Below are 25,281 nucleotides of genomic sequence, written 5' to 3' on the forward strand. Positions count from 1 at the left end.
CCCTGAAAGTGATGAAGCTGAATCTTTTTATACTAGAAAAGGATCTGGCCCTTAAGTTTCAGTGTCTTCTGAATCCAAAGTAATTATATCCACTTGAATAATTTATCATCATAACCTATTTTTCATTAATTTGACGATGCTCTCATTCCTCTCGGGCTTGGTACTTACAGTGTAGCTCTACTGCGAAAAACAACGATGTGAAATTAGCACTTTCTTACTCAGCAGATTCCTTTCCTGTGTGAACTCAGAAAGAGTGCTGCTTAACTTACCATAAAAAGTACCACTTCCCCCCCCCCCCCTTCCCTGCTTTCCACCCAGCAGAACCAATAGAGCTGAGGCAAAGCAAACAGGACGGGATTTTGGGCTCATGTATTTACGGGACAGTTAACCGAACCGCGGGGCCACTCTGGCCGGTGACCACCGTTGCACTCCCACCGCGGCCAGCGGAGGGCTGTACGTACAAGCAGAGCTTGCAAAGCTTGTTGCCACTGATGACGTGCAAGTCAAAACAACGCGAGTTCCCAATCCTAGCTGACATGCTCAACTCAACAGTCACGTGCTTAAAATTAATCTTAGGCGTAAGCACTGCAGGATCGACACCACTACAAGTCTAGGGACTAAAAACCAAACAGGGCTATTTGTTGATGTGCTGCAAAACATCTCAGGTGTGAACCCTTCTGCGCCAATCCTGACCTAAAACAGATTGTGGAATCAGATTGGGGGTCCCAAAAATCAAATAAGATTTGGGGACAATTTCTTAGATTTTAAGAGAGAAACTATTTGCTCTTTCAGAGACACATAAAGTGACATTGGTGTAAGATCTTTTGCGGAAGACAATACAGTTTAAGGCAGTACACCCTCAGATGTATCCAAATTATTATTTTTTTCTACTTTTCAAGGTAAGTCCTTTCTAAAACTCACAGTACAAATTCATTTCCCCAAAGGAAGTACATGCAATACATAATAAAAATAGGAATTTTCAAAACCACTTTCAATTTCTCATTGCCATAAAACATCATTTATTACCAGAATGTTCTTCAGGCTTAAAGTCTCTAACATATGACTAAATCTAAAGTCACTTTGTCTGTCAAAAGGTAAAGGGCAAATGAGTTATGAGGGCAGCTGGGTCATCAAAAGTCATTCTCCTTGGACCCAATGTAGTAAAAAATATCCTCAGTCTTCCAAACAACTAAAGTCCCAAAAGGCCACAAATCCTAGCTTTGCAACAGGCCAACCTATTCAACACAAAGGTCAGTATCATTAAACGGAATAAACAAACCAATCCTGTAGCCAGAAATGACAGATCTGCCTAGGAGGCGAAGGAGTCATGCAGCTGTCTCTCTGGGCCTCCTTCGCTCCCACCCTTGCACACTCCTAAACTTCTTTATAGACACACACACACATGTTCTTGTCTGTTTAACTCCATAGGCATGTATGCGTACGTATGTCTGTACAATGCGTGCACACGTGGGACCGCACAAAAATCCCCCCAAAAATAGGGAAGCTGAGGGATAAGCCATTAGCAGACAGTACGGAAGCAACAGCTGATCAACCTGAGCTCTTCTGCATGTGTGCTGTCCTCCGGACCCCCAGTCTTCCTCCTCGCGGGAAGCACTACTTCGGTCAGAGATCAACCACACCTTGTGAAGATCGAGGTCCTGCTTCTGCCTTCAGCTCTCACTCCCGTCTCACCAATTTCGGCCAGTCAAAGCTGGCCTGAACCCCATGCTTCTTCCTCCGCCTGCCTTCTTACCGGCTGAGGACGCAGCGGGTGCACCCCCACGAGCCTGCCCCAGCACCGGTGCCCGATGCTGCCAGCCCGGGGACTCTGCTCGAGCGTGCGTCGAGGGGTCCTCCCCCACCTCCACCTCCCGTTCCTGCCACGGGGGCTGGCGACCGTTAATCCTCCTGCGGGAGCACGTGCACATGGCAGCACACGACTAAAAAGAGGTGATGCTCTTCTCTTCTAAAGATGTTAACCCACGGTCCTGTCTACCTGTCTGTGGCCATTACTGGAAGGCAAACAGTTCTCAGACAATTTCTTTTCAAGGAGATGATGAAATTGGTTAGGCGTTGCAAAAATCAAGTACTTTGCACAAACCAGAGCGCAGCTGTTCATATGCTTGTCTTGTTTGGTAACCATGCTGGATGTATAATACATGTGCTTAGAGCCATACTAACCTTTAATGGGTTTGGTGGGGATACAATAAAAAAACCCCACAACAGCCGTAATGCCTGGCTGTGAATGCAGAACAGGGACCTGCCTTGACCTGTGTGTGCACAACGGAGCCAACGCCAGCTCTGCCGCAGCACGACGACACTGCTTGTTACTACCCAAGTGACATTTGTCACACGCACCGTCACGACGTGCTGAGCGGTGGACCTCGGAGCTACGAGCCCAAGCTGCCACAGCAGGAGCTCGACAGCAAAGGCGGGCAAACGTGAACGCGCTGGCTGCGGAGAAAGACTCCTACCATGCAGCACCAGCCACTTGAATTTTCTTTCACTTTTCTAAATTACATTTATAAGCTTTCAGTATGAAAGAGATTACATAAAACCGCATTCTAGGCTGCTCTGCATGAAATTTAAAATGCCCACATTAATGCAGAAATAAAACAGCTGCTATATCTAAAGCTAAATGCTATAAATAAGTAGCTATGCAGTATGAAGAGAGGACGAATCTCAGCTGGGACTTGACAGACTCAGGTTTTGTTCTTATTTCTACCCTTGACCTGTTTGGTGACTAAGTCGTTGCTTTCTTTCTATTTCTTTCTGGGTCAAGGACTGCCTGTCATTTTGTGTTCATACAGTGGCAGGCATGAAAAGCCCCAGTGCTACTGAAGATCTCTGGATACTACTACAATACAAACAATATTTAAATACCTGTTAAACAAACAATGAACACAGAGGAGACTTTTTTTTTTTTCTCCCTTGGTAAAAAAGTATCATGTTGCAATGAGTGAAAACTTCAGATGTTTCATAAATAAATAAACATATGCATATATATCTGCATTTGCCCCAAATGCATTTATTCAAATATATTCTGAATTAAACTCCAGATACGCATTACAGCTTTGCTGGATTATTTCCCACCTCTGTATCTTAAGATATTAAACCTTTATTGCCTCACTTCTAATAAAAAGTATTGATTTGCTATACCTTATCTTTAAGATTAACACTCCAGCTTTGCATAAAACTCAGCTCTTAATGGATTTTTTTAAAGCCATCATTAGCTCAAACACATGGCACAGAATTGTATTTACGTTACAATGAAATTCCGTCTTTTTCAGTACATATTTGAAAGTGGTTAACATATTTTTCTATCCAAATCAATCTGCTTCTCAGCAGTCAGTGTTGAAATAGGCCTTTTTCTACTGTTTTAGGTAACAGTTCTGCTTTTTTCTTACCTCTCCTCACTTCCATGTATAAGTGTCCATTTATAAGCTGCCAGCTGAAATAGATGCCAAACTTAATCCAATTGCATAAATTCACAACATAAGCTGCAAAAAATACATCACTACATGGCTGAAAACTTCACAATCTCTCCTAAAATGTTCGACAGAATCCCCCCCACCCACCCCCAAATACTGGAAAGATTCAGTATTTTATTTGCATGGGTGCGCAGTGAGGCTTATGTTCTTGCTGTTGGCGCTTGATTTCTGATATCAATGTTGAGGTATGACTTGCAAGGTCATTTATTTTCTTTTCTCACAGTGGGCAAGGAATCAATGCTGTATCTGCTAACCAAAAGGAAGGATCAGGGAAGTTTGAAATAGGAGACAGTTGTGCTATGGATCACATTAAAAACCAAATAAAGAATGAAAACATTGAAAAATGCAAAAAAATAAATTGATAGCAACAGGAGCAAAAGGAACGTGAAGTCTTGAAAACCAATTGCTGGGTATAGCTATTGAGTTCTCTGAAAGTTTTGAGGGCTTATAAGGTTGGCAGTGTCCCACCATTTTGGACGTCTGGTCAAGCCCCGATTCAAAAACCAGTCAGCAGTAACGCATAGATTGCTTTTGATCCTTAGTGTACAGACACCTACGGAGCCTTTTGGTTGTAAAATGTGACACATTCTGACAGGTGGAAAACTTATTTTAAATATTTACCTTGGGTTTTGGAAGAAGGAAGGAGACAACAGTATTGAATGACAAATTTTAAACATCAAACATTATACCAAGTGTTTTCTTATTTTTTCCTTTGGATGGTATGATTCTTATTTTTTCGTAATGATGACAAAACTAAAAGATTCTCATGTATTTGACAAAGTTTATCATCACAAGAACAGAAGGTAAGAGCAGCAATTTCAGATGACTTGTCCAATGAGGTCATTAAAAATTGTTGTCTTAGAGAATTTTAATTGGATTTTTCTTTTTTTTTTTTAAAAAAAAAAACAAATTTATAATTTGATAATGAAAACCATTAGCATTTTCAAGCGTTGCTGGATTGGGAGATGGCTGCTTTTTGTTTGCCAGTTCAAGTATCCCTCTGGAAACAGAGCTGCAACGTTTGAATTGTAATTCTAGTTGGCAGCAAAAAACTGGTCACCATGTCAGAACTGTTCTGACACAGTAAATGGCTGAAGTAATGACAGGAGGAAATCTGCAGGGAAGTAGTTCTTTTTTTTTTCCAGAAAAGTTGGCTCAGCTTGCATCAGTGGGGTCCCATGGGGTGCCATGACCACCATCCCCATCTTTCAGTAAAGTAACAAGCTACCTCCGGTGACAAACACTTACCCATCGCTGCTGCATCAGTTCTGGATGACTGATGTATGAGCTGCTTCTGCCACCGGTAAAAGTTCATTATTTGTCAGCTCAAGAGTCTGTCCTTTGCTAATGGATTACTTTTGAAATGTCTGCTGTAAGGGGAAGGTTTTATTTATTTACTTACTTTTTCTAAAAACATGTACAAGCAACACACTTGGGCTCTGGCTTCTTGTAGCAGCATCCCTAATTTCAGAGACCTTCTCATTGTTTCCCAAGACTCCACAGGAAAAAGGGATGAGGGTGCCAGTGCCCAGTCTGCATGGCCAAGTTCTCTTTTTTCCTCCCTCAAAGACACTCTCAGGCATGGGAAGAGACATGTGCCAGGCTTTCCAAGAAACGATACTTAATCCACAGACTAGGGCATCCACTGGATGAGGCATCACTGCCCTACCACAGGTCTCCTGTGGCCGAAGTGACAATTTTGTCCTTGTTTTCAGGTCTCAGTAGGAGATTAATACCCCTTATTCCTGTCACAGGCGCTGTGAAGAGCAACAGAATCACATGCTCGAGGCACTCAGGTATGACTGCATTGTAAGTCACAGGTATATCATTTAGACCCTTATTCATGAAAGATTTGGGAATCCTTTTAAGGAATGCAGTGAGGATTTTGACAAAGGGAAATATACCTAGTTAGTGAGGGTTTGAGTGTGATTTGATGCTTCCTTCGTTATCTGTAGCAAACAGGTGAAGAAAAGGGACTCTGAGGTAAACCTGCTCCTGATGCATGGGGAAAGCTGAGTGACTGGAGCATGTAACCTGTTTAATCTTAGGACTCCAGAAAGAATCTGTGAAATTTGAGGGTACCTGAGAAAACAGGCATGGAAACAAAACATCCAGGCGAGAAGATAGTTGTTAGGTGCATCCATGGCAGACGAGAGATCCAATTCCCTGCTCCACCTACCATAGTGCTATGGCATTTTTTTTCACTAGTGCAATAAGTAAATGCAAGTTCATTATGCAGCCACCAGTTTATTTTGCAGCTGCTTTCCAAGTCATTCACCGTATTTGCTTAACTATGAATGAAGGAACAGACAGCAGAATTCAGAACGCCTGTTGCCGGACACCATGGCTTACTGGCCAAGAATAATTAGCAGCAAGCAATGATGGGACATGTCACATTGCCTTTCTGAGCCTATTTGCAGTAAGATGTCAGTCATTTCAAGAGCTAAACATTAAGGCTTGCAGGCAAGAGAAGACAGCAGAGCGCTTTCCAACTGCAAGTTTTCACTACACTTCAAGGAACAAAACAGGAACCACTTTCTGGTTATTATTCCCCATTTAGGCAAAACTATTTCAAATGCTCAATGACAAATATATAACCAGGGGCAGGGAGGGAGAGGGGAGAAGCAGGGTGGGATGTGTGAGTCACAAATCTCTACCACATCATCATCCCCACCAAAGACAACGCACAATGACACAATATAGATGATCAACTCCCTCAGCTCTTTTAGGGCTTTACAAACTTGCACCAAACAAACTTTATACAAGTGAACCGCTTACTTCATTTAAACATGTAGCCTGTATAATCAGAGTCTTTGAAGTAGGGAGACAGATGATCAGGATTTGCCTCTTGATCTTTCCAAATTGTTTTAGCAAGTAACAACTATGCCTGAAGTCTTTTCTGGAAATTTTTATTAGCAATAGTGTTTACAACAGTCTTAGAGACCAAGGTTCTCTTAGTATCGCTGTTAAATAATCTTACAGAAACTGAAATCTTACAAAGCAAACTTAGGCTCTGCAAATAACGCTGATGAATTTTATGTAAATTCACTTAAAATTCCTAATCAAATGAGCTACGATTCTATTCAATGCTCTGTACATATGCACATTTTTGAAAATAAAAAATAAAAAAATAATGTGTTTTCACAGGATCTGCTGGATCCACACAGATCTCAGTCTTTTCTTCGTTCATTGACTTATACCCAAATAAAATCAATAAATCTTGCATGAGAACCTCTGGATCAGAACACATCAGGCCCTGGAGCGATCCAAAAAGGACTTTACATTATCAGTAAGCCAGAGGTATGTTCACATTTCCAAAAATAGCAGCCAAAGTTGCCTAGTTATATACTACAGCTGTTCCACTGAGTAACATCAACTTAGTAATAATTTTCCCCCAAATTTAATGCAACTTAAACAACTTTCTCTACTTAGTGCGTGTTATAAAGGACTGTGCTCATATTACACATTCTATGCATCTCCTTGAATTAGCAGAAACATTGACAGCCCCTGTTTTTAGACAGTACATACACAGAAAGACACTGCAGTTTTGACACAGACAAAGGAAACGTGAATTTCTTTATCTTTTATTTTGTTTTCTGCCCTCAAGACAAGGAAAACAAAATTTCTTCAGGCAATCTTCCTAGCCCATGCTTATACAGTGAAAAAAGGGAAAATAGCCCACTTGTGAAAAAATGGTTATCATCTACTTTTTATCGAGGAAGACCTAAAATTCATTAACTGTAGTAATGGAATGCAGAAATCATTTTCGTTTGTTTTCAAGCAATTTCTGGGTCAAAGAAAAGAAAACAGTTCTGGTTTCCTTCCCCCAAACAACATATCTGATAAACTCAATCTATTTTTATGCAAGTGTTTATGAATAAGCTCACAGTCTTCTTACAACTGAAAAGTGAAATGATGTATAGGAAGAATGAAAGTAACGTTAAACCATGAGCGAACAATTCCACTGGGGTATACTAGTGATATCAGATACGATGAGAGAAATTTGCGAAGCAACCATACACCTGAAAATGAAGTCACTGCATGTTCTACTTGTTAAACACATGATTCTGGTCACAGTTAAGAGGGAAAAATAAAATAACAGTGTACACAATTACCCTTAGCCCCCTACCAATGCACCAGTTCAACTTACTGCTAGAAGCAGATGGGCAATTCTACAAAAGAATTGGAAATACAAAAGACTTGAGGGCAGGGGAGTTGCTGCTGCTTGCTTTTCAAGCCTGCTGCTGTTCAGAGGCATTTCAGCTTTTTATTTACAGACTGAAGCTATAAGGAGTTACAATCACTTCTCGAAAGTCACAGAACAGCAGCATCCAGCAGAGATCAGCTCCTTGCCTTTATCTTGTTTTTTATCCCCTCCTTTATGTTTTAATGGTTTATTATCACTCCCTAAATTACAGAATGTGTTTGGTAGGGTCCCGTCCCCGCCCCCCCCCTCATCCTCTGAAATGGATTTAGAGCATCAATCCATTAAGAAAAGGCAATCATAGAAGCTGAAAGAAGTGAGGTAGTGCTGTGGGGTCAAGTTTTTTAAAAAAACACATTTAAGTGCATCTCACATTGCATGTGTACAAAAATGTGCTTATGAAAATACACATATCGATTAGCTCAGAAGTGAAACTTTGGGAAGACATTTGGGTAGTCTGAATTTTTCAGCTACACTTGTGTCTACTTTGGCACCTGCAGTAAAGTGCTTTCATGGATGCCCATCACACACTTACAGAAAGGTGCTTCAGACAACCGCTGAGTGTAGTGTGGCCATTGGGCAAAAGTTTTCTTTCAGGAGTCTGTATGAATTCTTTGGGCCAGACTCATGCATCCATGCTCACGAAGCTGCTTGGTATCTTATCACACACATCTGTGTTACTTACGTCAGATAAAGACACATAAATAACTCACCAAAAAGGATCTGAAGCAGGAAGAAAATATGCAGTTAAGGAAAATAAAAGTTGTATCTGTTTCACTTACCAGAAAAGACAGAGAAATGACTACACAATATGCACTAAGAGACTGGTTTAACTCAGAAATCAGCATAACGAAAATGAATGGCTCGAAGCAGGCAAATTAAAAGTACGAACACCTACAATGAAGCTGGTAGTCAGTGGGGGAAAAAACACCAAAAGACACAGTGGATGTTCCACTTTCGGTAACATTCAGAACTTTTACAGAAGAAACATCTGTCTGTAATACAAGACACCAAAAATCAAGAAAACTGGGTGACTTAAAACTGTACACCACCTTTGAACTATACCTTGGGGAGAAATTCTGCCCTCCTCTGGATACAACCAGTTTTCAACGAACCTAACCGGAAGAACACCTGTATGGAGTTTCTAATACACCATTTGAATATTATGGTCACACTGGTATGTTCTGGACAAAGAAATCCATTGAAGTAGACATCAGTTTGATAGCACAAGAAGTTGAGAATGAAACTAAACTTGTAAATGTAAACTCAGTACATTCTCCAGGAAAAAAAGTTGTCGTTCTCTTGCTTCATAATTATGTTTGTTTTCTTAGAGTTTTATAATACTGATTTAAAGACAAAAAGCCCCAACCCTCCACAAACACCTGTTTCACACTCCAGATGTGGAATCCACTGTTTAAAACAGAGTAACTTCTTTGCTTAAATTACTGTACCAGTTTCTGTAAAAGGACCGGAAGTTTATGGCTCCGGTATAACAGAGTCAAGAAGTACATTTAGCTGCAAAACTTACGATAGGTACATGCTTAAGTGGTCTGCTGAATTAGTTTCTCAACACTTTCCTCCTCCACAGAAGAGTTCATGTAATAACTTTGCTAGTCACTGACAAAACAGCATTTGGACATAGGAGACAATTGTTAAACAGCGTTTCCTCCTACAAGCTTTTGAAATGAATACTTTATTACTTCATACAAGACAATAAAAATAATAAAAATAATCCCACAACTTTTCATAAAAATTAAAAGGATTTAAAACCAGATCTTATTAAAAAACCAAACAAACTTTGCATTTAAAACCAAAGAAATACAATATATACACGCACTTTTTTAAGAAGAGATAATGATTTTCTATTTCATATCAACAGGCACCCTTCATTCATCATCTGCAAGAAATTAGGTTAGGTCTCTGTAGGCTACAGTCAGTTATTAAGTAAATATACCACTGCTTCTGTGCCCTCCTTTTATTTCCTTGCTTCTTCAGTCTCATCTGGCTCTCTCTCTTGATGCTCTTTTTCCCACCTTAGTTCTTTTAACTCTTGTCTGTACTTCCGTTCAATGAACCGTTTCTGATGGGCCATCTGGGGAAAGTTATCTGACATACGAAGAAATATTTTACATTAATAAACAAAAACTGGTAACAGAAAGCCTCAGCTCTTTTTTTTTAAAGTTTGATGAGATTAGGCATAGGGGGGGGAATAATGTTATTACCATTTTTACTCATTTATTTTTAATAATTCATAGTAAACCAGGGCTGTGTGTTGTAAGACTTCAGTTTCTTTATGATTTCCACATCTGTTTCTCCTGCTAACAAAGCACTGCCAAATCTAATACACTCAACAAAAATAAATATAAAATCCTGGTATAGCAACAGGGCCAGGTATTACCTGGATTTTACATTCTGTTCCCTTAGCAACAGGTGGTCAATACTGAAAAATTAATGTGAGACTACTGTCAATGCTGTCACGGTTTTTTGTCTTGTTCTCACTCTGAAAAGTATGAGCCACTTGTTCCAAGCATTATACAAATGTTTCCATTATTATTATTATTTTAGACCACGTAGAATCCACTAGATGCCCCACATTATGGCAGGGTTCCTAATGAGAAAGTAATAGTGTAGCAAAATGGAATGCAGTAAATCTGTTCCTGAAAAAGTTAATGCTTGGCTATGTACCAGAATACAGCCTTAGTGTAGTCTTCAGAGCATGGATGAGTAAAGACTGGCCAACACAGACTAGACAAGGCTGAGGCGATGGAGAAACAGCTAGAGAGACGGATGCTTCTGATTTCAGACGTTTGTCCATTGGCTGGTACGTATGTACACTAGTTAGAACTGAGGCTGTAAAACCAGCTTATATAATTGATCAGAATTGCTCTCAATTTAGTGCACTGCTGACGGAGCATGACATTTTCTGCATGATCAGGGTGCTGACATTCCTCTGTGTCTGTGCTGCAGAGACCTGCCCCCTCCAGCTGGTCAGAAAATGAAGACATGGTAGAGTACGTGGCAGTCTGCAGTTGGTGGTAAATCCTGCTGGGATCACACAGAGCTTTAGCATCAGCACTGGCTAACTATCTGTGTCTGAGATGAATACAAAAAGTTACTACACTGACTTTGAAAGCCACAAACAAATCTGGAAGATGTCTTGGCAAAGGACTGCTCCCTCTCTAGTTGGCTACCAAGAGAGAATTCAATTGAGGCTCCTCAGGGAGGAGTCCCTTGACACCAAGCGTCTTCCTCTGCTTTCTGGGTCCCAGGCAGCACAGATTTGTTCAGCTAGAGAACATGGTGCAGAAGGCACATAATCTGCAGGAGTTTGTGGTAGAGCAGAATGACTTTCTAACTGCTTTGTTTTATTGGCTGGTGAAATTTGTGCCATTTATTATACACTACAGGAATAAAAGGTTTATTCATCAGTTATTTACAACTCGGGCATAGGAGGGTGTATTTATTTAAACCAGAAAGCAATCTAAAGAAAAGCAAATTGTTTTTAAATTGCTGCCGCTTTTAAAAACACTAGTCCTTTGTTTAATGGAGTTCTGGGATATTTTGTTGTTCATGTGCACCATAAAATGAAAATTGGATTTTCAGCACTGTGCCTGTAACATGACTCTTTAAGAACTCTGAAGAACTCAGCTCAGTAGCAACCTGTTTGTTTATAATCCATTTAAGATGTTGAGAAGGAAATTTACATAATTCATCATGGCTATGATATATAAACAGGTACATGAAAATTACTTTTACTTGAAGTCAACTATTTATGCATCAAAAAGCCAACAACAACAAACTCCACTCCACAAGTGTGTACATAGTAGAACAGGTGCCCATAGGGGCTGTGGAGCCTCCATTCCTAAAGACAGTCAAAACTTGACTGGCAAGGCACTGAGATACATGACCTAACTTGAAAGCTGGCTCTGTTTTCAGGGGCAGTTGGAGTAGAGACCTCTAGAGGTCTATGGTAGTCAAACAAATACATATGTCAGAAAAGAGCTGTGAAGTCCTTGGACTGGTAAGAGATGAAGCTCACAGTTCTCTGCGTGGTGATACTGTCACAAGAAAAAACACTCAAAGGAAACTTCAGTAACATTTTGCAGATATTCAGCAGAGAAGGGAAGTTACATTTTTCTACTTGTCAAATTTACTGGTGGTGAAAAGTACACAGCTAGCAGATGGATATAAAAAAATTCTGAATTACAGGGATTCATTGTCTTCCAAAATTTTTAAGCCCTGGGATTTCCAGATGCAGAGATAACAGTTTAAAAACCTTTGGCATCTGAGGACCTACATGTCTTTCCTTTGAACAACAACAACAAAAAAATACCTCCTCACGTTGTTCTGAATAGAGAGCTTCTGCTTCACAAAATGCCTGTAATCTATTTGCTTACAGTACGTCCACACCTGAGACTCCATTGCAATGAAGGACAGCTCCCATGCTGGCTATCCTGTGCATAATTTTGAGAAATGCACAGAGATGACTGGGCCCTCAGCTGATATAGGATGTTCTTAACAGATAAATATTAACTTACATTGGCTGGGGATCTGCTTGTTAGATTTTAACCTAGTCTACTGCATAATCCGAGATCTAATTTTATTTTCTAAATTGGCAACTGAAAACTAATTTTCCTCCTCCTCTAAATTAGAAGATGAGACAACCACACTGTCAGAGACTAAGCAGTCTTATCCCATTGTATATTTAATCATGGAAAATCTCAATGAGACTTCACTGCACAGGGTTCCCTGTAAGTTGCAACCTCTGTCACTGATCAACTCCCTTTAAAATATACCTGTTGGTATCACATTAACTTCATCTGTTACAAAATCATCTTGAAAGTACTAAAAGGAAAACCTGCTGCTCAGCAGCTGACAGCATTCAGCATGTATGTTCTGTTCAAATCTTACTCCCCACAAAAGCTGCACTTCACTAAAGACCAAGGATGTAAACTATAGATTTTCTCTGTTGTCCAAATATCTTACATTTTTCAAGTGCGTCCATTGCAGCTCCCATTTCCGCTTGCTGAATACTGTAAAAGCCAAATAAAAACATGTTACATGAGACCTAAGTTGTACAGAATAAAGTTTCTGACAAAGTGGAACACTAGATATTCTTTTGTCATAAAACTCTTTGGATAACCAGTATCTAGTAATTCCCAGATTGTGTGATCTATCAGCCTTTCCAGAAATATGTGAGCAATAGCACTACAACTCCAGTAGAATATTTTTAAATTTAGATCAATAACACTAACAGAATATTCTAGTCCATTCTTCAATGAAACATTTTCTTTTACTTGACAGAAAAAAAAGGAACAAAATCATAGAGGTGTGAACACTATAAAACCAATGATATTTTTTAACCACCACCAGATTTGGTAGCAGAAAATAAGATGAGGTCTTTGGGGTTCACGGTTGAAGTCTTTGCAACTTCAGGAACCATTCTAAAATATCTAGAAGTAATGACATTGGGGAAAAAAAAGAAAAAAAAAAAGAGAGCCTTGCACCCTTAACTTGCCAGTGTAAATTAGACAGTAATCCAGTAGCAAAGCCAAAGATAAAGTCACTGTTTCCTGGAAGCTGTTCTGCAGTTTCTAGTCTGAGAACCACAAACTGGTTAGCATTGCTAGCCATCTTGAAGGTAAGTTTATAAAAAAAGCTTAAGACCAAAAACTATACAGACATTGAACCCTTCAGGTACTCCTAAGGCAGAAACTCAGAATACCTTGAAGAAGGTTCTATAGCTTTCCTTTTCTAAGGCCGACCACACACTTGTCTATCTCCATGGCTAGTCACTTTGGGCACTGCCACACTCAAACTTTAATACCATGTGATTAATTTTTCACTATACCTTGGACCTTTACCACATCCTATTCTTTCCCCTTTGAAGTAAACAGCTACTGTGTATGTCCTGGCATGAGATGGTCCCACTGTCTGCAAAGTCCTGAAATAAGAAAGGTATGATTTATTCAAGCAGGAAGTATTAAAAACCAGAATCTGTGGTACATACATCACCAAGCTTTCAGTCTGGTCGATACATATAGTGGAATTAGCGCAAAGCATGGAGCAAGGGTTGAAAGATGCTTGTATAAATCACATTAACCCAGAGATTACCAGTATGGTGCACAATAAAAAGGAGAAATTTACATTAAATGCACCTTGTTTATATTGGTTATATTTATGCCTTGAGGTTCATTCAGGAGCACCATATGAAAATTAAAACTTTAACCTATAAACAAAAATGCAAACTATAACACAAAGTGCTTAAACACTGTGAAAACACTTGTAATAAAGTCATATAAACTGTGTGTACCTGTGCAACTGCAAATAATCACAACAATATGAACACTAGAATTTTAGTCCCTGAGAGTTGTGCAGTTAGCAAGGACTTTATATTGGACATGGTACCTCTCTACTGTGAATTATCACAGTACAAAGAAATTTTCCATCAGCTTTGAAAAGTTAGTTTGTCACGAAACAAACTTTCCATTTGAGCTAAAGTCTAGGACATGCATCGACAACCATCTAAAGGGGGAAAAAAGATAATTCCCTAGACATGCAATGAATTGCTGCTTCTGCTGTTTCTTCCTGCTGTCCCAAATCTTCCCCACTGTCAGCTCGAGTTCTGTTCACTACCTTGTTTCTTTTTGGAAGGAGCACCAATTTCACATCAATTTTCAAAGTATCTAACTAAAGTACTCTGTCTCCGTGCACTGTGACAAGAGCAAATAAAACCCACCCCAAATTTAAAAGCAACAGTACTGACTGCAGTGAAACAGATAACGCAAAGAAAAGGAATTTAACAAGATAATAGGAAGATAACAGCATTTTGCTAGCTCTAAGCTGTACTATAAAAATCAATTTATCATCACAGCAAAACAAAACAAACATTTGGTACTTGATACCCAGTGGGTTTTACAAGAATCAGGAATTGTTTCTTTTGTATTCATCTCCCTCACTCAAGACAAAGCTGTGAGCCCTCATACAGAGACACTGAAGAGTCAGATTTGCAGAACATCAGTTGCTGTGTTAAAGCGATCATACTTCTGAAGTGCACTGTTTGTCACTGTAACTGAACTGCTACATTTCATTGAAAACTTTACTTCAGTAAATGTGACAAATGCACTTAGACTTTCATTCTTCGTACTTTTTCAATATAATAATCCCAACAATACATGCCTTGAACTTTCATAGCCTTTATCTCTTCTTTCGGGCACTAACATTGCACCCATTCCTACATCAATTAAATGGATATGGATGCAATATACAATCTTAAGTTTATTATTACCTCTTTGAAGCAGCTATTACGCTATTTTACAACTGAAAGAGAGAAGGGAGATCCATCCCATCCAGCTTCAGGTATCTGAGGTGTACAAGTTAAGAGGTTCATTACCCTGAACCTCTTCTATCACTAAACAGGAGGACATACATGGGCTGAACTGCACAGTGAAAGTGTCCAAAACTTGTGTTGCCCTTCAGTGCCTGACTCTGTGGATTAGAAACAGACCCTACAATCAGCATGTGTAACACCAGACATTTATTATGTTTGCATAATAATGTAGACTGTAGAGAAACTTCACACTACTACTGAAAATAAAAAGATTTCTTGACTTCATACCCAAACAGACATTGTTACATCAATTTCATTTAAAATACTGCTATTTCTTATGTATAAAGAACAACAAATACAGAATGATGCCAGTGAAATACACCATTTGAATGTAAAGATTATATTTTCCCTTGCAACTGTACAAGGGAAGATGATTACTAGTTCTTCCTTCTAAAGGCTTAGAACACCTAAAGCTTGGACAACATTGGTTCAACATTTTCCATCTTCAGACAAAGAGAGACTTGAGGGCTTGGATAACTACAATAAAATAACCTATGGGAAAAACGTAGGGTGACTGATCACATCTTACTCCATACGCAAGAAAGACCAATAATTAGCTCGTATGCATAAGATGCGAGTTCTTACTTGTAAAGAGGAATGTCTGGCTCTTTTCCTTCTGTCCTGAGAGTCAAGCAGCACTGCTGAAGCTGAGATTTAGGATCATTCCAATCTTGATTTAAAATAAACTCCTGTAAGAAGTTCAAACATACTTTTATTATTGAGAGATTGTAGTAGGAATCCCAAACGCAGTAACATGTTAAAACATAGTGGCAGGAAAGTAGGAACCCGACTGATCTTACCTTTAGCCGTGGAAAGAAGCACACGTTCATAAAAGTGTGAACGTATTCCAAATCTTTATCAATGTACAAGGCAGCAATAAAGGCTAGGGAAAAAAAAAGGTACTGTCACTCATCCAAGAAGAATGTTAATGGCTTGCAATTTTAGAAGCAAGTATCTCTGAGTACTCTAAAGCCATATTCAATTACCTTTCACAGCAGTGATCTGATGAGGGTATTATTATCCTGCATACACAGGAAAAAATAAAGTTGACCAAGAGATTAAGTGACTTAACCAAATCCACTCAGTCATTTAAAGAGTTAGAAACAACACTCAGCTGCTAATCTCCCATTTTAACCAGGAGACCACAGATACTTACAAATAAATCACTACTGGGTACCATAAAAAATTTTAGATATAAATCACTCCTGTTTGTGTGTTATTTCATTTGTTTTGAGGGTTTGGCAAAAGCCAGGGGGTTTGAACAGTTCACAAAAAATATCAAAATATACAAGATATGTGACGTGGTTCAGCCCCAGCCCCAGCTGAGCACCACATGGCCACTTGCTCACCCCTGCCCTGGCAGGATGGGGAGGAGAACAGAAAAACAACGGCAAAGCCCCAGGGATGGGGTAAGGGCGGGTTACTGGGACAGCAAGGGAGAAGGGAACAATCAGCAACAGTACTGGTAACAGATATTCACAATGGGTGATAACAGAAAGTGATTTACCTACCAACTGGACGCTCAGCCCATCCCAGAGCCATCACTGAACCCGCCCCTCCCCGCCTGGCCCCCTTTTATGGGGAGCATGACGTCACATGGTATGCAATAGCCCCCTGGCCAGTTTGGCTCACCTGTCCTGGCTCCTTGGGAAATTAACTCTATCCTAGCCAGAACCAGGACAATATGGATTAACTTTCTTTGCAGAATACTTATCAGTTTCCACTTTCTTTGGAAAAAAGCTAGCAAAAACTTCCATAAACAGACTAAAAATAATTTAATTTCTGTATAGCTTTCCCTCTTGTGGAATGACCATTTTGAAAGCTCCTAAAATGCAGTCAAATGAATAACAGAAATTGTCACCTACTGAAGGAACTACTTCTTCTTCCAACAGTGACAAGAATATATTAATGAAACATTGAAACTGCTGTTAAATCGCTCAACATGGATTACAAGCTTTAACTTTCTAGACATGCTTTCTAGACCTGGTCATCATGACCCCTCAATTTCTAAGCCTAAAACTTTGTATCTGCAATTACACTTCCTTTATGCTGTCACAGAGATTTCAAAAATCTAGGGTAGTGTTCAAAAATCTGGCTGTCAGAGGTATAGGCATAATTCATTTGAAAACCTGAACATACATTTTAATAGTGACTTGGGGGATTTCTAATGGCTTTCTTAAAGAAGCCTTGAGGAAAAAAAAAAGTTGCACAAGTACTAAGCCATTATGACCAAATTAACTCACATTCCAAGAGATCAGCCAAAGTCTTAGTTCGAAGAGTTACAGGTCTTTTTGTCTTGTCATTAGTGATGGCAAATTCTTGCATACCCAACTCTTCTGCCACCTTGGCTTGTGTCCTGTTGTTCACCAAAGAACTTCTTAACAGCTGCAATAGAAAGAAGTTCTACTCAATGGTGACAATTAGCAATGCCAAATTATAAAAGTTAGGGAGAGCTGGGGAAAAAAATGTTACTTTTATCCTTGTAGCTTCTCACTTCTCTCAGTTTTGTTTCAGCACACCTCAAATGATTTACATAAACACACTTGTTATTTCTACTGCTGATTTTCCCTTCTGTTTCTATTCTCACTAAATGTTATTTATTCTAAGGACACATTACTTCTGTAGATGTCTTACATTTAAAATGCTTGTTTGTGAGCTTCTTTGCAATCATATACCATCTCTTCATCAGTCCTGTACTTTTTCAGCTAATCTGCATTTTTCTAGTTTAAGTAACACGCAGTTATATACATTTTTCCACATAAAGTGTAAACATATAATATTCTGGAGTCTATAGAGCGGTCCCCAGTGTCCACCAAATAAGAAATAAATAGGCAGTAATTAAAACAAATGCACATTAAAGCAAGAGAGTCTAGAACAAGCAGATGAGGAAGCTGTTCCGTTCATTTGGCCAGAGAGGAAAATGCATTGCTGGACAGCTTGTGCGTACTGTTTGCTCTGCTGAAGGCAGTGTAGCTGAGCCGATGCATCCCTGACAAAGATCTGGCTCTAATATTTTCAATGTATGACAATGTCCAGGACAGCTGGTTTTGCAGCAGAGTTCCCTGAAGTGCTTAATGCTGGCTCCGAGCAGATTGTTTAAACAAACATAGAGCTCTGCCAAAGATATAATCCCATACAGCTTAGAGGAGTATTTTGGAATTTTAGGGTTTCATACAATTTTCTGAACCCCTGGTTAAGGTATGCTGTTTTCCAGTTGGTTTGCTTTTTTTGCTTTAAATGAACCAGCATTAATTTAAGAATTTAGGGATATTATGGGAGGTGAGGGTTGGAGTGAAAGAATGTAATCTAGAGTTGAGAAGCTGCATACACAGTTTTTCTCTCTTTGTCTTCCATGTCACATTTGCTCAGCTTATTAGATCCAAGTTATATGCTACCTGGCTCCAGGATGTCAACTGAGCTCATGAAAATCAAGATTTATTTGCTGCACTTGATACTTCATCTCTGACAACAGACAAATAAAGAACAGTATGTTCATAATTTGTTTGGCAATGATGTATGAAGCAGATACTCACAACTTGATCTTCATAAACTAGGCAGACTGCAGATACGATTATTACCTGTCTCCCTAACCTCCGCTTAAACTCATCTTCTACTTGTTCTTTTCCAAAATTCTTCCCTTTTATGTCCTTAAGATAAATAAACAATACTTTCCCCAACAAAATCCTAAGTATGATATGCAACCTATGTGATGGAAGTGCAGTAGCACGTGACCAAAATCTGTTTCTTGTAGCGAAAGAAGAAAGATCTCTTTTGCTGTGTTTGCAGAGTATTTGGTTGGCTACCAACTTGCTTCATACTAGAATTTGCCTCCTCTACAAGTGTGATCTAGCAAAAAACTCAATTCCCCTTAATGATATGGGGAACACATGGTACCTCTACCTTCCCAGTAACTTTTTTAGAGCTAGTCTTTACTCTGGCAACACACTGCCTGCATCATTGCAGATGCTGTAACGTGTTATGGATGCTTAACAGGAGCTTAACTCTAATTACAAAGCAACTTTTTTTTTATTCTTCCATCTTCACACAGCATACTACTACTCATGACTGTAGCATATGCCTGTACTGGAGAAGCTGTATCTTCTAACAGCCTTCCTTGACCAAAATTGTCCTCAATACTACAGACACCATTCAGCTGATGTTCCATTATTACTTTGAATGTAAGCATGTTCCCAGATAACAGGAGAAAGAGCTCAGTGTTTGTTGTTTCCCTTCAGATCCCGTATCATAAGTCTCCTTTCTCACACATCTCATTTAATTTATCCTCAAAGTTAAAAACATTCTAAGACAACTTTCTTTTTCACTGCGGGCACATCCCCAGAGCTGAAATTTTATTCTAGTCATTGTCTACTTCTCCATACCTTAATGTGTTTGCAGCATCCATTCCACTCTATACTTTGTAGTTTCCTCTACAAACTTTGACCATGCAACGTCTACTTGCCAACTCACTAATCAATAAATCAACATGAAGACATTCTGATCATTGTTCTGAGTATTTACACCCATTAATAACAACACTTCATATCCTTCCTGCCAAAGAGTTCTTGAAAGATTTATCTTACTATAACAACACTGATGCCTATGTTCTTAAGTCACCTACAAAGCAAAAAAAAAAAAAACCACAAAAAACCCCACCAATCTTGGATTTTTGCCTTATGTTTTTATTTCTCTGAAGAATTCATATGACAAGGCTCTTCCCCTTTTAACTTCTACTTCAAAAGTTCAGGCTTTATCTACTCTGTCTCTTCAATGGTGCAGAAGAATCCATACAAATTGAAATGAAACTTAAGAACTGGTGAAGAAAAATTAGAATTACTTTTAGTCAGAGCATGTACTTTTTCTTCTTGTAAACAGCTTTAGTCTGAAAGACCCAAGAAGCATATTCTTGAAAACACATTGCATGCTAGAGACTTAGCACTGCTATCCCTTTATTGATCTGAGCAAACCACTCTTGAGTAGCTAAGAAACCTACAGCGCTACTTCCTAATTTTAACTATAAGACTCAACTCATATTCTTGATACATGTATCGCTTTTTTATTCTAGTCAACTTGAAAAGAAAAATTTAGTAAGTCTAAGTAAATTTCTTCCTCACAAATAAAATCACAGCTGTCTAGCTGCAGTACTAAATGAATCAATCAGGAAAAAAACCTACATGTACTACCACCTTATGTTTAAAGTACCATAAATTGCTGAGAGATCCCCAAACTGGGTTGTTCAGAGTCCAGGTAAGAGAGGTTGAAAGGCTACAGTAATCAATAACAGGTGACAATAATAATAGTAAAATTAAATTCAAAAGCTACCACAGGAGCTCCAGATCGAAGACAACAGAAAAACCAGAATAAAATAGATTGTAAAAACTTATCAGGAAACACAACCCTACCTGGCTGCAGGTTCAACAGACTAGAAGTCATGAATAAAAAAAGTCATGTGTTGTGCCTATTTAAATAAATGGTTTAGACACTCATCATTAAACAAGAACTAGTCTTATCTCCCAATTTCATCACTGACATCCTTAAAATTATTGATCCATTTCACAGACAGAACAAAAATTACTGCACTGGGCTCATAAATCACCATTTCCTATTCATTGCAGTGCTCATGACTTAAAATTAACAAAGCCTTATTAAGAGCAGTGGTTGCTGAGGCTTCTTTTATTAATCAAATTCAGAATAATGCACTAGCTGTTCCCATAATTTCAGTCTCCATCCCACTCTTGCTCTCCCGGAGAGCATGATTGATGGCAGTCTCACCGTTAAGTGCCCTTCATGATGATCGGGGAAATGTATGAATAAATATTCTGTGGCTACCAACTGCATTATGGAGTCACCCAGGAATTCCATCCTCTGGTTGTGGCCTCTGAAAAATGAGACATCAATGCAGCAAAATCAATAAGCACTCAGGGAGGAAAAAACAAAACCAGCATGCACACTCAAATTAAAATAAAGAGTGATCTGAAAGTGAGCCTTGCTCATTTCCAAATGTATTTAAGACAATTTTCCAGTGTTAACCAGGTGAGATGAAAACACAGTTCATTACTGTTGTAACATCAACTTTCAGGGAGAAAGCAAATCATGGTAGCTACACAAACAGAATTATTAGATACATATCTGGGACTAATTGAAGGAGAAGAGCAGTCGACATCAAGCTTGTAATGGGATAAGGTCTCTATCTGCAACTTTTAAGAAAGTAAACTGATGAATGCAATGACTTCGATAGAGGAAAAAGATCTGTCCATTCACAAGAAATATCAGGGTTTAAACCCATACGAGGTCCTGGACTGGAACCACTGGTATGGCTCTACTGTTTGCTTTAAAATGCGGCCTGGCAGCTCTACACAACGCAGAACACAAGGGCTGCACTTGGACTAAAGAGCATGATTTTACTTCTTTCCCTCTGCCCAAATGTACCTCTAACTATGTTTTGCTACTGTCTCAGGACTGATATGCAAATATCACAGGAATATGCAGGAGGGAACACCAGGATGGCTCTATAGTCTTCTATAGTCTTTCCCAGGGTATCCACTACTGACTACTGTCAGACGGGATACTGAGCCAGGTGGGCTTGCAAACATAGCTGCTCTATTCTCTTCTGGAGAAGATATAACATCTAGAGTATGTTTACATATAAAGCAATCTGGGATACTAACAGAAGGACCAACAGAGCTGTATGAGGACTCTTGATGTGTACTCACAGAGTCAGATGGTTAAAGCCTACTGTCCTCAGAGTGAATGCACGTGCTAGAAGCCGAACATGAGTAAAGATGACTCCAATTGCATCCTCAAACTCTGTAAGCTTTTGAAGAACTGGAGAGGTCTCAATGAGTTGCCTGTCAGTATTGGACTCTTGCAGCTGTAAATAAAATTAAGCACAAATAATAACGAATTGACACTGTTTCAGAACTTTTCAGAGAAAAGCAAGTCTTCTGTAAACCAAGTGCAAAGAATACAGTGAACAAGTTGTTCTGTGGACAGCTAAATTGAGAAAACTCAGTTTCCTCTGGCTTTTTGTCTTGGATAATTACCACTCAAAGAAGATGTGAGCTCTGATGTATGCTTTCTTAACAGCTGAGGCATTTAGAACACATTGCTTATATGGTCTTGTCACTATCCGTGGATAGCATGGGCTACTTATTTTCACAAAACATGTACAACTGTACGTGTCTGAGTTTTCTAATATTATCACATTGTTTGCAACTGAGCAACAGATTCAAAAGTTATTAGAATAGGGCTAGCAGACTGACAGCACGTCAAGGTGAGACAAAACCCAAATCTATTTCTCCCACTTTCCTTCAGTATCAAAAATCAAGATTAAATACTTAGTATATGAAATTCAAAAGGACACAATAACACAAGAATATTAAAATTATCACTTTGGGTCAGTATCTTTTCTTATCAGTTTCTTGTCTGATGTCCTTGATACGGTGACACTGTTAAACGGCTTTCTGGAGCTGGGAAATGGCTTAAGCATTTCCTCCAGCCACTCTGGGCATCTGTCTTGTATAGCAATGTTTTAGAGGAGGAATCATCCAGATGAGGATGTCTAAAGGAAATAGCCACAGTTTTTTAAAGTGGCATTAAAATCTTTTTTTGTTTGTTGCCTGTCCCTTTTCTATTAATTGATTACATTCAATTTGTCTTTTTTCTTAAACAGTACTGAGCTTTCAGCTGACACATTCATAGAACTACACATCCTGGTACCAAAATCCCCCGCTTGGGTGATAAGGGTCAGTTTGGAGTTCAGTTATATGTGGAGCTGAGGCTGCTTTTTGCTTCCTCACGCACAGTCCTTTATATTTACCTATACAAAATTTCATCTGCTTTTTTACTCCATAGTTAGTCACTCTTGCATTCTTGCAATCAGACTGCAATTCTTCAGCCTGCTGTTGTCCCTGCTACCCTGAATAATTTGGTGTTGTCAACAAACTGCCACCTCACTGCTCATCCTCTTCCCTAAGCTGTTGATGTGAACAGCCTGTACTGCAGCAAAGACCCCTAGGGAAATCTGCCAGTGATCTCCATTCCTTGTAAGATGTGGTCATTTCACTCCTGTTCTCTATTTCTTTAGATCTTGTAAGGACTGACAGTATTCACTGGGGTTGATTTTTTTTTTCTTCCTTTTTTTTTAAAGAAAAAACCAATCCATTTTTAAAAGCCTTTTGTGAGTGTCTTTCCAACAGAAACTCTTAGGAAATGCAGCAGACGGTATCACCTACATCATCATATGCTTTTTTGTCTGCTCTAAAATCTCTTACTCATTTGTGAGGCAGAACTTGTCTTTACATGTTGATGCTTTCGAAAGAGATCACATTTATCCAGGTGACCACTAATACATTTTTTTCCCAACACTATTTCTACTGACTTCATTACTGCCAAGTAACAGGATTACAGGCCTTCAGTTCTGTGTATCTTACCCAGAGCTTTTTTTCTTTAATTGGCATCTCATTTGTCATATTGTTACGGTGACTTTTAGTAATTTTAAAAACCGCCATTTTTCAGGCTGGCTGTGCCCAAAGGCCAACTTGAGCAGCCTGTGTTTCCCCTATTGGCAAGGAGAGAGCTAGGATGGCTTCTGGGACATGGAAAAAAATAAATTTTCATCACACAAGGTAGCAGCAAGAAATTATAAGCTGCATACAATGACTGTCTCCAATCTCTAAGCAGAGTCCAAGAGTTCTTTACGAAAGCAGAGATAAAAAGGTTAAAATAAAGTAAGAGGAAAGAAAGAAATGCAGAATAAGAAGAATTTTCTTGGGAGCTTGTGCCACCATGCAGGATAGCTGGTGCTGAATCTCAGAAGTTTATCTTCCCATGAAGACTCTTTCCTATATACACTCACAGAGAATTGGTCATAAAAACGTTTCATGTGCAGTGATTTGTTGCCAAAGATTTTGCTATGTATCCATTGCAAAATCCATACGAATATATGAGACATTTCAGATGGAGGCCTCAAAGTGGCCTCCTGCTGGAAAGGCGTGCTAATAAAAAATTTCAAAGGAGTCAAACTGACTGCACAAAACATGAAAGACTTGGTTGGACCAAAGAAACCTCTCAGATGTTCACACAACCCTGCAAACCATACTGACTGACTGGATGACAATTTGAATACAGCTATTCTTGCAGCACCCCTGCACACTCGGAAAACGCTACCATGATTGCTGTGAAGACAAGGAGTACAGTGCAGAGAGGCTCTGTGACTTGCTGTATGTCTCCCTCAGAATTCAGTCAGTGAACAAGGACTTGGAAATCATTCTCCCAACTTCCAGCCTTGTAAACTAACAACTCGTGAACCTGTTTCGTCCAATACATGGAGGATAAATTAGCCTTCAGACACCTTCATAATTTCAGTGTTTACTTGGTATTAAAAGCTACTAGAATCACTGAAACAACCATGCTATCATTGCACACACACAATAAACCCCACCTCGCTCAGAATCATACTCTTATTCCATTCAACTAATGTGCCTACCTACTATTAAGGTTTCAGTCTTAATTTCAGGGTAACAAAATACATACATAGATTGGTTTTGTACCCTTTTTTGCCCAACTTTGAGAAGATGAACAAGAAGCTGCCAGAATGTTACCTCTCACTAGATTTATCGTATAAGCACAGTTATAGATCAAACATGAGCCAGGGAAAGGTGAATGATTAATCCTCAGAGAGGCAGACACTCACTATTTAGACCCTCCACACCTGAAATCAAACACAAAGGCAAATATACTTACTCCTTTGGCTACTTTTTAGCACAATTTCTGAGACGTCATTACAATGAAAACCTATGGAAAAGCATCCCTGAAAATAACAGAGCTATGAAATTTATTACAGAAAGGGATACACTTACTTGGAGTGGGTGTAGTGGATAATTAAGCCATACATCCCGCAGGTCCTGCAAACATTGAGAGATGCCTTTAATGCTCAAGGGAGTCATTTAACAAATTCCACAGTACTAAATAAAATGTCATTACTTGAAATACTGAACTATTTCAGATGCTGACTCTGCTTATTGCAAATTCAATAGTGCTGGCAAACTAATTTTTAAAATCATGTATTTGCTGTTCAAACTGCCTGTAGTTCTCCCAATTAGCTTGTGTCAAAGAGGTGGAAAAATCCTTGAACCAAATAAAAAGTGGTTAAAGGAAGAAAAAGATTTGTTTAAGCCTCAGGACTAACTTTATTTGCA

General features: G+C 39.1%; 1 protein-coding gene across 2 annotated transcripts in view; it reads right to left on the reverse strand.

Annotated features, from left to right (window-relative positions):
* Positions 1-7,937: 7,937 nt before the first annotated feature.
* DROSHA (drosha ribonuclease III) overlaps positions 7,938-25,281 on the reverse strand; it is a 75,326-nt gene continuing 57,982 nt past the window's right edge. For both annotated transcript variants that reach the window (XM_075744857.1, XM_075744858.1), the window contains 9 exons: positions 24,943-24,987; positions 21,796-21,953; positions 20,855-20,960; positions 17,329-17,470; positions 15,886-15,968; positions 15,671-15,774; positions 13,547-13,639; positions 12,682-12,728; positions 7,938-9,801 (listed from right to left, as the gene is read on the reverse strand). In XM_075744857.1, the coding sequence (XP_075600972.1) occupies positions 9,671-9,801; positions 12,682-12,728; positions 13,547-13,639; positions 15,671-15,774; positions 15,886-15,968; positions 17,329-17,470; positions 20,855-20,960; positions 21,796-21,953; positions 24,943-24,987 (909 nt within the window). In that variant the 3' untranslated portion in view covers positions 7,938-9,670. The remainder of the gene's footprint in view (positions 9,802-12,681; positions 12,729-13,546; positions 13,640-15,670; positions 15,775-15,885; positions 15,969-17,328; positions 17,471-20,854; positions 20,961-21,795; positions 21,954-24,942; positions 24,988-25,281) is intronic.

The sequence above is a fragment of the Balearica regulorum genome, chromosome 2 (assembly GCF_011004875.1).
Source record: "Balearica regulorum gibbericeps isolate bBalReg1 chromosome 2, bBalReg1.pri, whole genome shotgun sequence".
NCBI lineage: Eukaryota > Metazoa > Chordata > Aves > Gruiformes > Gruidae > Balearica > Balearica regulorum.